An 11,339-nucleotide genomic window follows, 5' to 3' on the forward strand; every position below is an offset into this window, starting at 1 on the left:
AATTGACACCTCAGGGATTCCTCATGCTTAATATACGATGTGGATACCGTGTTTGATAAGTTTCAGCCTTGTCTGATCAGAACTATTTACAATTTTTACTGTTGTCGTCTTTTGTTGTCAAAGCTGTTTTGCTAACTCAGACTGTCAATAGGTAATTCCATACTCTCTCATATCTCAACCTATCCCACATGATGAAAATTTGAACGAACGGGCGGACATATCGAGCCTTGCTACTCTTCATCCCTGAGAAAGCAGGGACGTACAATCCTTGTGGTGAAGGGGAGTGAGAACTCAGGATGAGATCTCGTCACCTGATCGTGGTTCATAGGAATCGGTTCCTTGTTCAAGCTGGGATTGTACATGTCAGCTAACTCGTATAATGATAGGTACTTATTATACAAAGCTTTCTTTTTATTTTGCTGCTGTATCTCTGTGATGAAATGTTATTATTTTGTATTCACACTGTCTGATTTCCGCGACGCCTTCGGGAGTCGTTGGATATGAACAAACCTACACCTTCTGATAAGTAAGTGCAGCCCGCACACCGTCGATTGCCCGTACACGTAGCTAACCACTGAGTAGAAAAATCATGTCAATGTTTTGCTGTGCTTGCTGTACTGTCGCTGAACCGAAGCTGACATTGTATCAAGTAATCCAGGTGAGACGTATCAATGTCTTGCATGGTTGATCAAATGGTATGTATTTTGTCTTTTTTCTTCTTATCACTTTCCTATCCTACCATCATGATGACTTTCATTATTATCTACATTGTCCGAGTTCCACGTGACGAAAAAAAGTTTCACCTTGGAGAACTGATATGGTTTCATAATCATCATTACTTGAAACGAAAGAGTAGTAGAGTAGTGGCTAACTTTGCTGCTTTAGATACCATTATGAAGCTGCGAGATGTTTGTCAGAGCTATGGTGTTGTTTGTTTGCCCGCAGACATGCTATGATGCTGAGATACCATGAGCTTCTCTCCTAGTTCATGCTGGTAGTAGAAGCTTGTGGTGTCACACTGGTGTAGCATATACATAACAATAATAATATACCCGATTTTTGAACTATTTAGTCTATCCGCTTGTTCGTTCGTGTGACCTAATCTCTTCTCTTGTCACTCCCTAATCATGCTCATGTAAAGCTCGTAACACAAAAAATAACCACTATGCATCAACCATTTTATCCTCAACTCATATCATCTTCAAGGGAGCTGTAACCTCGCATTCCAGCCGACAATGCACCTGATAAGATCCCAATCGCCATTCGCACCCACCCAATCCGTAACGACAATACCAGTGCTCGCCGCGCCGACCTTGAGCTGCTTAGGCCCCTTGCCGTCCTCGCCATGGCGAATGCAGAGATACTCAACAATGGCAGGGTTCACCTTGGCAGCAATTCTCTCAGGCCAGCACGTCGCATTGAAGAAGTTGCTGCCACTCAGGAAGTTGACAAAGATAGGCAGCAACGCAGCATCCGGATTATGATCATGATCAGGCCCAATGACGTGAAACTCTCGCTCGGCAGAGCGCTCCAGCTGGCCGCGGCTGTAGTCAATCTTTCGCTCAATGTTCTGGCTTTCAGTGACGTCGTAGAAATCCTGCACGCGAATGTGCCCGCCCTCGCAGGTTCCGTCCTCGCAGTTGTCCGGCCAGTGCTGGCCGTCGATGCCCCAGCCGCGCCCATCCCAGCACGTGCGAGCCATCTCCTCGTCGAGGCCGAAGCGGCGGACGATGATGATGCGGCCTCTTGCCTGACCCAACGTCGGGATCCGGGGCTCCGTCCACCAGCGGTCCGGGTGCTTGTCGACGTAGCCGGCTTTGAGGTAGCGGCTGAGGTGCTGGTCGGTGCCGCGGCCGGCGCCCTCGCGCTTGATGCTCATGAGGATGGTCTCGCTGGGGTTGGCGTCTAGAAAGCGGTAGATGTCGTCGACCATGTCGGGGAAGTACTTTATGCTGGTGAGGGACACGGGGAAGACGGAGTGGACGAGGGCCAGGGTGTCGTTGTCTGTGTTGACGGAGACGCGAATGTCGAGGAAGCGCACGCCGTTCTGGAGCTGCTCGGGGACGCCGACAGATTGGCAGCGGACAGAGGGCAGGGCAGTGTGGCATGTTGGTGAGTTGTGAGTGCCAGGGATGGACAGCATGGGCAGCGGCCAGGCATCATCCAGCTGCTTCATCCAGGCATGGAGCTTAGCCGAAGAGAAGATGGCAAGAAAAGCACCCGTAGGAACATAAACAACAGTAAGATCCAGAGCATCATCCCCGTCATCATCCCCATCAATCCTCGTCATCACCGCCGACTTGCGCGAAGGGCTAGGAACATCCGTCTCATATCGCCGGTCGCCGGCCCGGAAAGTCAGCCGGAGGACCTCGCGGCCGGCGGGATCGGCGGTGCGGACGTCGGTGCGGACGGTGCGGAAGGGGTCCAGATGGAAAGACACATCGCGGGCGTCGTGCGAGTCGCCCTTGGGCAGGATGTGGTGGGCGGAGAAGTCGGTGGCGTTGATGAAGCCGGAGATTGCGCCGGTGACGTTGGAGACGACGTTGCCGGTGCGCTTCTTCTCGCCCTGGAAGCGCTGGACGGAGATGAGCTCCAGGGGCGTGATGGTGAGGTTGCGGATGGTGAGGTCGGCCATCGCGGGGTGTGTGTATGAGTGAGTGAGTGTGAGGATGAGGATGAGAGAGCCAACAACAAGGGAGATGTGAGATGGAGTTGGAAGAGATGAGATGGCGATTGAGTGAGTGAGTGAGTGAGAAGCAAACAATTGATTGATTTGTTTAGGGAAGCAAGGGAGAAGGCAAATCACGTCAAAAGTCAACAAAGACAACACGGAACTCAGCTCAATGGCCAAGACCATTAGTTGGTGGGGCTAAACTCTGTGCCTATCATAACCTACATCAGCAACTTTGGTTGAGTGGCGAAGTAAAACAAACACAGTCGTTTATTCCAAGTCAAGCAAGGGAGACGCAAAATGAGCTTTGTATCAAGGAGACCATCTAACAACTAACTCTAAAGTCCCAAAAAAGGCACATCTCAAACTCAGCTGTGGTGTTTGTTTGCATCCCGTCGTGCTCGTCATAAACCGCCAGGTGTGGCTCAGCGGATGGCCCAACCGAGTGGGCAAGCTCCCGACAAAAAGGTGTGGCGGAACATCTTTGCTAGGTCCAACAACATTCTTTGAACCCGGGAAGCTGTTACTGAAGTTGGATTATTAATAGCCCTGAGCAAAATGCGAGGGTTGGTGTTGTTGATGTTGTTTGTATCAACATATTAGACGCGCCCCTCCCTTGCTTGAGCTGAAAGAAGATCTAGATCACAGGGTGACGGGATGAGGGGGAGCAACAAACAACATCGAATCAAATGCCGGCGATGACGCTTCATTATACGAGGACGTTGTAGAAAATGACGATGCGAGGTTTCAGAAATGTCCAGGCCCAACAACAAAGGGATGTCGTGATCTCATAGCCGTGGGGGGTTCAGGTTCTGCCTTGCATGTGATGTCCGCCAACCAACTGCACAACTGCAACAAAGCAGTCCTATCTTGGCACTACAGTACAACACGTGAACATCATTGATCAAATTCACAGGGCGTATGAGACATGAGTTGTTTGTCAAGTATTCATTATTGACTGCATCTAATCGTACGCTTCGGGTACCGAAGCAGTCAACTTTTCCTCCAATTCTCCTTCTCCAGAACTCCTGCTCATAGCCCATCACCTCCTTTCCCTTGCTATAGTATCCCCCGCCCGAAAAAAGTAAAATACATGAAATACCTTTTCAGTGTAGTGAATGTAGTTCCTGAACATGAAAAGAAAAAGGCCCTGCCTTTTGGGTATATAATGATGAAGATGCCTAAACGCCAAGTAACGCAACGCGACAAATGACCTTGGGTGTGTAGAGGTGAGGGTGATGATGTGATGATGCGATGACGCTTTGCGTTGTTGTGTGGGGTGATAAACGCAGAGTGTGTCGAGGGTTTAGCAGCTTCAAGGAGAATTGCTGCTGCTTGCGCGGCGTTGCTTCGTTGGCGGAGCAGACAAATCATTCTCATCCTCATCAGCGGGCCTCTTGCGTGTAAGCCCGCGCTGTTGAAGGACCTGGTTCACAATATCTTCGTTACCGACGATATTTCCAGAGCCCTCAACCGTGATGCCCGCGTCAACCTCAATCTTGATGGGGCGAGGCCGGCCATCTTCGTCAATCATGGGGATGCCGCACTGGCCGGAGCTGTTCTCCTGGATGGCTTTGACGACGGCCCTGGCAATGGCGTTGGCATGGCTGGCTGGTGTATCTGTGAGGCACACAAGATTGTTGTTCTTGGAGATGAGGACTGAGGTGTTGATGCGGAGGCTGATGGGGGAGATGTTCTCTTCCTCTTGGTCATCCTCATCCTCAGTAGTCATAGCTGACATGATGGCTTCAGCCATCGTTGGGCGGCCCAAGACGAATTGTTGGCGCATTTGCTGCAGTTGAGCAAGGTCTGGTGCGGTGTGTGGTGTGTAGGCAGGAGGTGGGGAGGTCAAAGAGGTTTGATGTGAAGAGTCTTTGGGGCCGTTGATGTGGTTGTGTTGTGGGATAGCTGCAGTAGCAGTAGCGGTCGATGATGATGTATTCATGGTGTATGTGTGATGTGGAGTAAAGACTAGAATAACAGAGGATGGATGAGTTAAACTCTTATAGTCGATGGATCTCAAGGCGTCGTAAATGAGCCTAGTTGAAGAGTGTAATGACAGGGGACGGTGAGTTGCTGATATATCTCCTTGGCAGTGAATCCAAGTGTGAGAGTCCCACAAAGTCGCCTATTCTCTTTGCGTTTCAGATTGTGGAAATGAGACTTGGTTGAAACAACTACACTCTAGATTTGGGTGAAGAGTTTTTTTCTTCTCCCTTCTCCCTTCTTTGTCCAAAACCAACGTTCAAGGTGATAAGTTGAAGAAAGTCTATTTTTCCTGTATGTTTCCGAAATGGAGGGTCGGTATCAAGGTGGTTGGTGGTGTATGTAAGCCGTGTGAGGGCAGAGCGGCAATGTAAATGCCCGAAGTGCGAGAGTGTATGGTATAAACCAACAGCCAAGGGAGGAGCACAGGAATGTGGGTGCCTGACAGAGCCTGATGATGGCAATGATGATTATGATAGGATAGGACAGGAGTTGCAATAAGATCGATATCATGAACAGCGAAGACACAGATCGATGGATCAAGGCAAGCGAAGAGATATATACCCCTTTTGAGGAAACAGCCCGGCTGTCAGTCTTGTGTATGAACCTCTTTGGCCCACCCACCCCCTAAGTCAACCCGTGTCCCCCTTGATTGAAGAAAAGCCAAAGATGGAACATGTCCGTTGCCGTTTGGCGACCCCCCCAGCGCGGTCAATCTAAACCCCGTCAACATGATTCAACTGAATGATTGAGACGTGATTGATTCATGCAGCAATCAGGCCACACACCCCCCTAGGCCGTGCGCCTTTTTGCAAGTGGCTTGTCTTGTGGCCTTGGCCCACGACGCCTCGCTTGTCATGTAATCTTCCGCTAGCAACAATATCATTGCCTTTTTGGTTACTCGTGGCTCCGCGGTTAACTTACACGCACCCACTGCTGCGTCCCGTCTCCGCTGTTGGGAGGAATTAGGTAAAAAGAGGGACGGACATATGCCTTAGATGGGAGCGCACAGATACACACAACTCACTCACACACAGAGAAAACGGCATCCGCTTGCACAGGGCCGTGGCCACAGAGCACAATCAACGTCAAATGCAATCCTGGAATAAGTCAACCGAGAAGCGTTTATCCCTGCTTGCTGCCCCCGACCCGAGCGCAAATGCCGCGTAGCGCACCCAGGCCGGTGGTACACCACACAGCAAAAGCCCAAAAGCTACACGCCCCCCGTTTTGATTCTGTCCGACGGTCTGGTATGGAGGGGTGTGTGATCTACAAGTGTCCAGCACAGCTCTTGGCAGGCCGTCACCATGTCGGCTGAGCTCCGTTGCTGTACACATAATTCTTTTTCCACTGTTTGATTTTTTCTTGCGGATCTGAACCTCCGGTTTGAATGAGTTGCGGGAAGAAGGGAGGGGGGCCGCTTCTGGCGCATTCGGGGTTCGGATTGTCTCTCACGATACTCTGAACAAGCTCTAAAGTATCTTTGTGTGTTTGACATGGGCGGCTGTTGCAACGTATCATATTGTCTGTCGACGGATATCGGTCGACTGTTGGGAGGAATGCCACGAGACAACAATCGCAGCAACAACAGCAAGGCGTTGGTAGGATAAGAATTGCACACGTGGTTCCCTGGGAGGTACTTGGATCCGGCTCCCATTGCCAAGGGACTGGATCGCAGAGCTGTACGTTGTATGCACGAGACTGACAAAGATGCATCTAAGATGCCACTATTGGATTAGCTGTCTGCAAGGGAGAAGCTGCGTTTGTGCGTGGAGGGGGCGGCCGGCTGTCGTGCCGTCATGTCATGGCGGAATGGAATGCGAGAGCCAAGCTAGAAGTGCAAGGTTTGTCACGGCAATCGAGCGAGCGAGGTCCATTGAATGATCCATCCGCCCAGAACACAGACCTGGTACAAATTGCGAGTCCCAAGCACCAAGCACCGAGCAAAGCATTCGGCGAATAACTGTACGCTGTCGGCCAACTACCAGCGGCGGGTGAATTGCTGGCTGCGGCATGCACTTGGCCGGCCCAGCGTATTGTCTGGGTATTGTGGCGCGACAGATTCAATAGGCGTGTGTATCGCGTGAAAGGCTTTGTGTGTGGTGAGGCAAGAAATTGAGGGGGTGCGGATTGGATGTCTTAGCCGGCTTTTGTCTTGCTATTGTCTCTTGCTATTGTTGTCCGTATTGTCGTGCCGAAGCGGTTTAGCGCCCGCCGTCCCGGGACCCGGACATTGCGGGGCGAGTCGCCGATGCGGGCGATCTCTCCTTCCCTGGCCATATTCTGCAGTAACACTACTGTGCCACTACTCTGTAGCTGCAGCAGGCGCGGCTTGGAGAAGGAGGTATCTTGAGAGTCTACTCCGTCCTGCAGAGAGAAGGAGCGCAGCGGCAGATGAAAGGAAGCGGCTGGGCGTTGACATTACTCGTTGCAGTAAGGTTCGGCATCGCGACACGGCAGGAAGGGCCGACAAAGCACGAGGATAAACGTCTAAAGGCGAATTGCTTGAGGAAGCTGCCCATCGTGGCATGTTCTAGACTCGGGATGCCTTCCTCTTCCTCTTCGCGAGCCTCGCTTGTAACCTGCTTGACTCCTTTTCCTCTTGCCTTGACTCGTAAAGGACTTTGTTACTTGCCATTTATTCACCTCAATACTGCAATACTCAAGTTATAATGATAATAGAAGGAACTATTGCACGTACATGTTGATTCGCCAATGCTGTTTCTCTTTCTTATCATTTCTTCTTCTCCTGCATTGTGTGATTCTCTCGAAATATTCCCTTTTCAGCTTCCCCACGCAATCATAGGTAATCTTATTTCCTACTGCGCCAAGCTTATTCCCACCATCATCTTCAACCCTACCTCATCTTCATTCCACCGCCAACTTCTTTTCTCCCACAACCCGAATCGAATCCGAATGGATCCCTCCATCCAGAAATGAATTCATCCTCCCTCCTTCGTCATCAATAGCCGCAAAACCGTTACGCCCACCCCGTTCCCAGCGCTATCCAGCCTACACGACACTAACACTATACTGAAAAGGAAATAATTGCAACACTTTCCAGCCACCATCCCGGCGACTTTCAGCTCCTGTCGCTCGCTTCCCAGTGCGGTCGGAAGCCGCCAGACAGGCCGAAGAGCCGGCGTAGGCCAGACTACTTCATCTTGGGCTAGGAAAGGCCTTTTCCGCCATCTTATTTGCTTTTGCTTTTTCTCTCTTCCTCGGGGCTTCTCTCGACTAATGCATGCCCGTTTGATTACCAGCCAGTTGGAAAAGCTTGGCCATCCTCGTCCTGCCAATCCAAGTTAGACTTGGCCTAGAGTGACGCTGTGCCTATCGCAATTCTGTGTATCGAAATCGAATGAGAGCCTTTCTTTGTCTGAATGCGTTGCGGAGTAGGAAAGCAGAGAATATCCACACAGCGCAGACGTTGTTTGTTTACGCATCAAATTGCCAGAACCGCCAAGACTTCCACCACCGTCAATGTCGTATCTGCGATGAAATTTGTGCTTTTTTCTTTTTTCTTCTTGCCCTCGCTATTGTTACGAGGACTGAATCAAACACATCAGTCGATACATATGCCCATAATTACGTCCTCTTCCACAACAGAAAGCACGGGACAACGCAAACACGCGCACATGAGGAAGGCCGTCTATGTGCTCCGTGACCTGTGGAGTCCGGTGTGAAAGAATAAGAGATCCGAGATTCACGGTCATTGACGTGGTCGCGTGGCACGCTTTGGCCTGGGCCTGCAATGCGACAAACGAAGTAACCTCTCCATTCAGTGTGTGCATCTTGCGCATTCTTGACAATGAATATGAAAGATCTTGCGATGCAACATATATGCCCCGCCGTGATATTCTCCACTGCCACTGGGATTTTCTTACTTTTTTCTTTTCGCAATCAACGAATGCCCTGGTGAATGAAAGATGTGGATATGGTATGCAAACTGCCAAGCGACAATGATGACTGTTTGTCCCAGAAATTTCCTCCTTCCCAGAGATCTTTTGCGCTGTGGGTTGTATTGTCCACTATGTGAAAGCGAAGAGATGTCCATTGTGCGAGGCTTGCCCAGTGGCTACTTTCATCTTGCTCTTGTTGGATCAAGCATGGCCTCAGCGTGTTGTCATGAATAGCAATGAGAATGGGCCATATATGAAAGAGTCACAATAATACAGCGGCAAATGCGTCAATCTCAACGGGGGCGATGAAAAAGAGAATCTCATGACTGGTTAATTGCCAAATTACGGGTAAGTAGGTGCGAATTATCTGTTCTATATGCGAACATTGCCACATTCCAAGATCAAAATAACTGACCCTCAGTTGTATTCCACAGACTTGATGCAATGAGTAACATGCTATAGGCCTCAACTTGATCTTTACAACTTCAACTCCGGCTCTTCTTTGCAACAATGAGATCTCCATACTTGTACTCATAGACATCAATCAGTGCGTGCATAACCGCTCTCGGATCTAATCGCAAATAGCTCTTGGTATTCTTCTCCCTCATGCTAGTACTCACACGCCCTCTGCGGACCCTCGTCCCTCGTCCCTCTCACTGATCGTTGCGTTCGGATAGCACCCCATCAAACCACTCCTTCAAGCTCGCTACGTCTTATTGGCCTCTTTTACATCATCAATGGGTCAAAAAAAGAAAAGAAATAGAAAAAGAAAAGAAAAAAACGGCCCATGCACTGACCATGACGGTGTCGTCCTCTGATCCCAGCTGCTGGGCCGGGGCATCGTATTTGCCGGCCCGGCGGATCGGGGTCAATCAGAATACGGAGCTATTGCCAGACAATCCGCTCTAGATCGATAACTAAGAAAGATCATCGACATCAACACTGACAAGTAACAAGTGTGGCAAGTAAACTTTCGTCATCTTAGATCTCAATTTCTGCAGCTTTGTAACCCAGCCCAGCCCAGTCAACCATCCATTCATCCATTGATTCAATCATGGTGTCTGTCTGCTAGCTAAACTAATTGCAGTAATTGGTTATGTTTAACGCCCCTCCCAGAACCGCTGCCACGGTAAGGGACACGCACCAACGTCGTTGGTTCAGCGCTGGTCTGACCTTAGTCTGCCGCCAACGATGTGGCTTGATGGAAATAAGAAAAACGAAACGAGAGAAACGGAGCCGAAAAGGGGGTGTCTGCCCTTAGAGGGCGTGAAACAACCACATCTTCGCCTTCTATGGATGACAGAGACAGGCCCAAGGGAGAAGGCTGAACACTGGCGCCCTACTGAACGCCGTCAACCAGAGCTGTGGGATTTCGAAGACACCAGATATCAGCTTAATCCCCTTGGCTTCAAGCTACTACTCGTATACAAAGAAACATGGCTGCTTTGGCTAGGTAGTTAGGAGGTAAATTACTGAGCACGCATAGCGGGCAGGATGAGGACACTTTCCAGCTGAAGAATCCCAAGCCGAGTCCAATGCATGCAAGTGTGCGGGCATTCTCCATGTGAGGTAATTGAATAGCTTCGTAAGCGAACTTTCTGATTGACAGAGGCCATGATGAATAGATGCAAAACCAACTACATGTTGAAATGGAGATTGCATGATGCAGGTCCATTCACATACACGTAACGGAGACACGGACAGACGGGCATCGTATCACTCACTCCGGCACGATTCCCTCTAGTACGATGACCCATCCGTCTAAAGAAACACAACCAGCGGAGAATGTTTCGAATCCGCAATAGCCGCATTGGCCGAGCGGAACACTTATGCAGACTTGTTCTTTGTCGGGCTTTAACTAAACCATGGCGTTGGTATTGTTATTTTCGGCGAACCGAGATAGCTTCATTCAAGTTCCGCAGATCTGCAACTATCAACTTAGCATCAAACACTGACAGCCACCTCGGCCTTCTCGCGTCTTTCTCCCCCGTACTCCGTACAGCGCGTCTCCCAATTGTATCTCATTCCAGCGGCCGGACGTCTTTCCGATGGCTTAGGGACGAACAAAGACGCCATCTCCCCTTCGTTGATGGTTCCCCCCCTTTTTTATGTGTATACCCTACATCCCCTACCATGTCTCTGGGAAGTGCTAGTCCTGTCAGCTATATCTTTAGTCTGCGTCTTGCCAAACACCGGCGCCACGTTCGATGCGTGTGTCCCGGGGATCTGGGCATGGCACAATGGGCCATTGATTGATGTCTGTAAATAGTAAGTCTTACGCCCTCTTCTGTCACTTCTTCTGGATATAGATTGGGAATAGCAAAGAGAAGCTCGCCATTAAGATGTCGGGCGAGCCAAGACTGGGGTCGGTCCTTTCTGTCGGGTCAATTTGCCTGCTGGGCTGGATAGTATGGCGCCTCCAATTACGGAAGATGCCATATTAGACATGTTTTTAGTTGAAGAGAAGAGACTAATGCATACAATTAGAATTGAAAGACAGTTACATTGAGGAGTTGCTTCTATCCTCCTTGACGAGTCGAGGCTCCATCTTTTCAACACATCTAAAGCAGTAATTAACAGTGATAATATTCTTCTCAGAAATACACTTTGACAGTCAAGGCGAGGCGCATATCGAGGACAACCAAAGCAGTCAGAACTAGAAAGACAGAAAAGAATTATGCGCTGCCAATATTTTTCTCCGTAGGCAAGCTCCTTAGGCAGAAAGCAGAACTGTAGTCATCATACTCTGTCGTAATTGTGAACAGTACCTAGTAGTATTA

General features: G+C 49.8%; 2 protein-coding genes across 2 annotated transcripts; both read right to left on the reverse strand.

Moving 5' to 3' along the window:
* Positions 1–1,201: 1,201 nt before the first annotated feature.
* On the reverse strand, positions 1,202–2,635 carry T069G_05536 (phosphatidylinositol-specific phospholipase c, X domain-containing protein; the record flags this gene model as incomplete). Its single annotated transcript, XM_056172746.1, has 1 exon — positions 1,202–2,635. The coding sequence occupies one exon, from the start codon at positions 2,633–2,635 to the stop codon at positions 1,202–1,204; it is 1,434 nt and encodes a 477-aa protein (XP_056029604.1).
* Positions 2,636–3,986: 1,351 nt separating this feature from the next.
* On the reverse strand, positions 3,987–4,616 carry T069G_05537 (uncharacterized protein; the record flags this gene model as incomplete). The annotated part of the gene is made up of 1 exon (XM_056172747.1): positions 3,987–4,616. The coding sequence occupies one exon, from the start codon at positions 4,614–4,616 to the stop codon at positions 3,987–3,989; it is 630 nt and encodes a 209-aa protein (XP_056029605.1).
* Positions 4,617–11,339: the final 6,723 nt, after the last annotated feature.

Source organism: Trichoderma breve, chromosome 3 (genome assembly GCF_028502605.1).
Source record: "Trichoderma breve strain T069 chromosome 3, whole genome shotgun sequence".
In the NCBI taxonomy this organism is placed as follows: domain Eukaryota; kingdom Fungi; phylum Ascomycota; class Sordariomycetes; order Hypocreales; family Hypocreaceae; genus Trichoderma; species Trichoderma breve.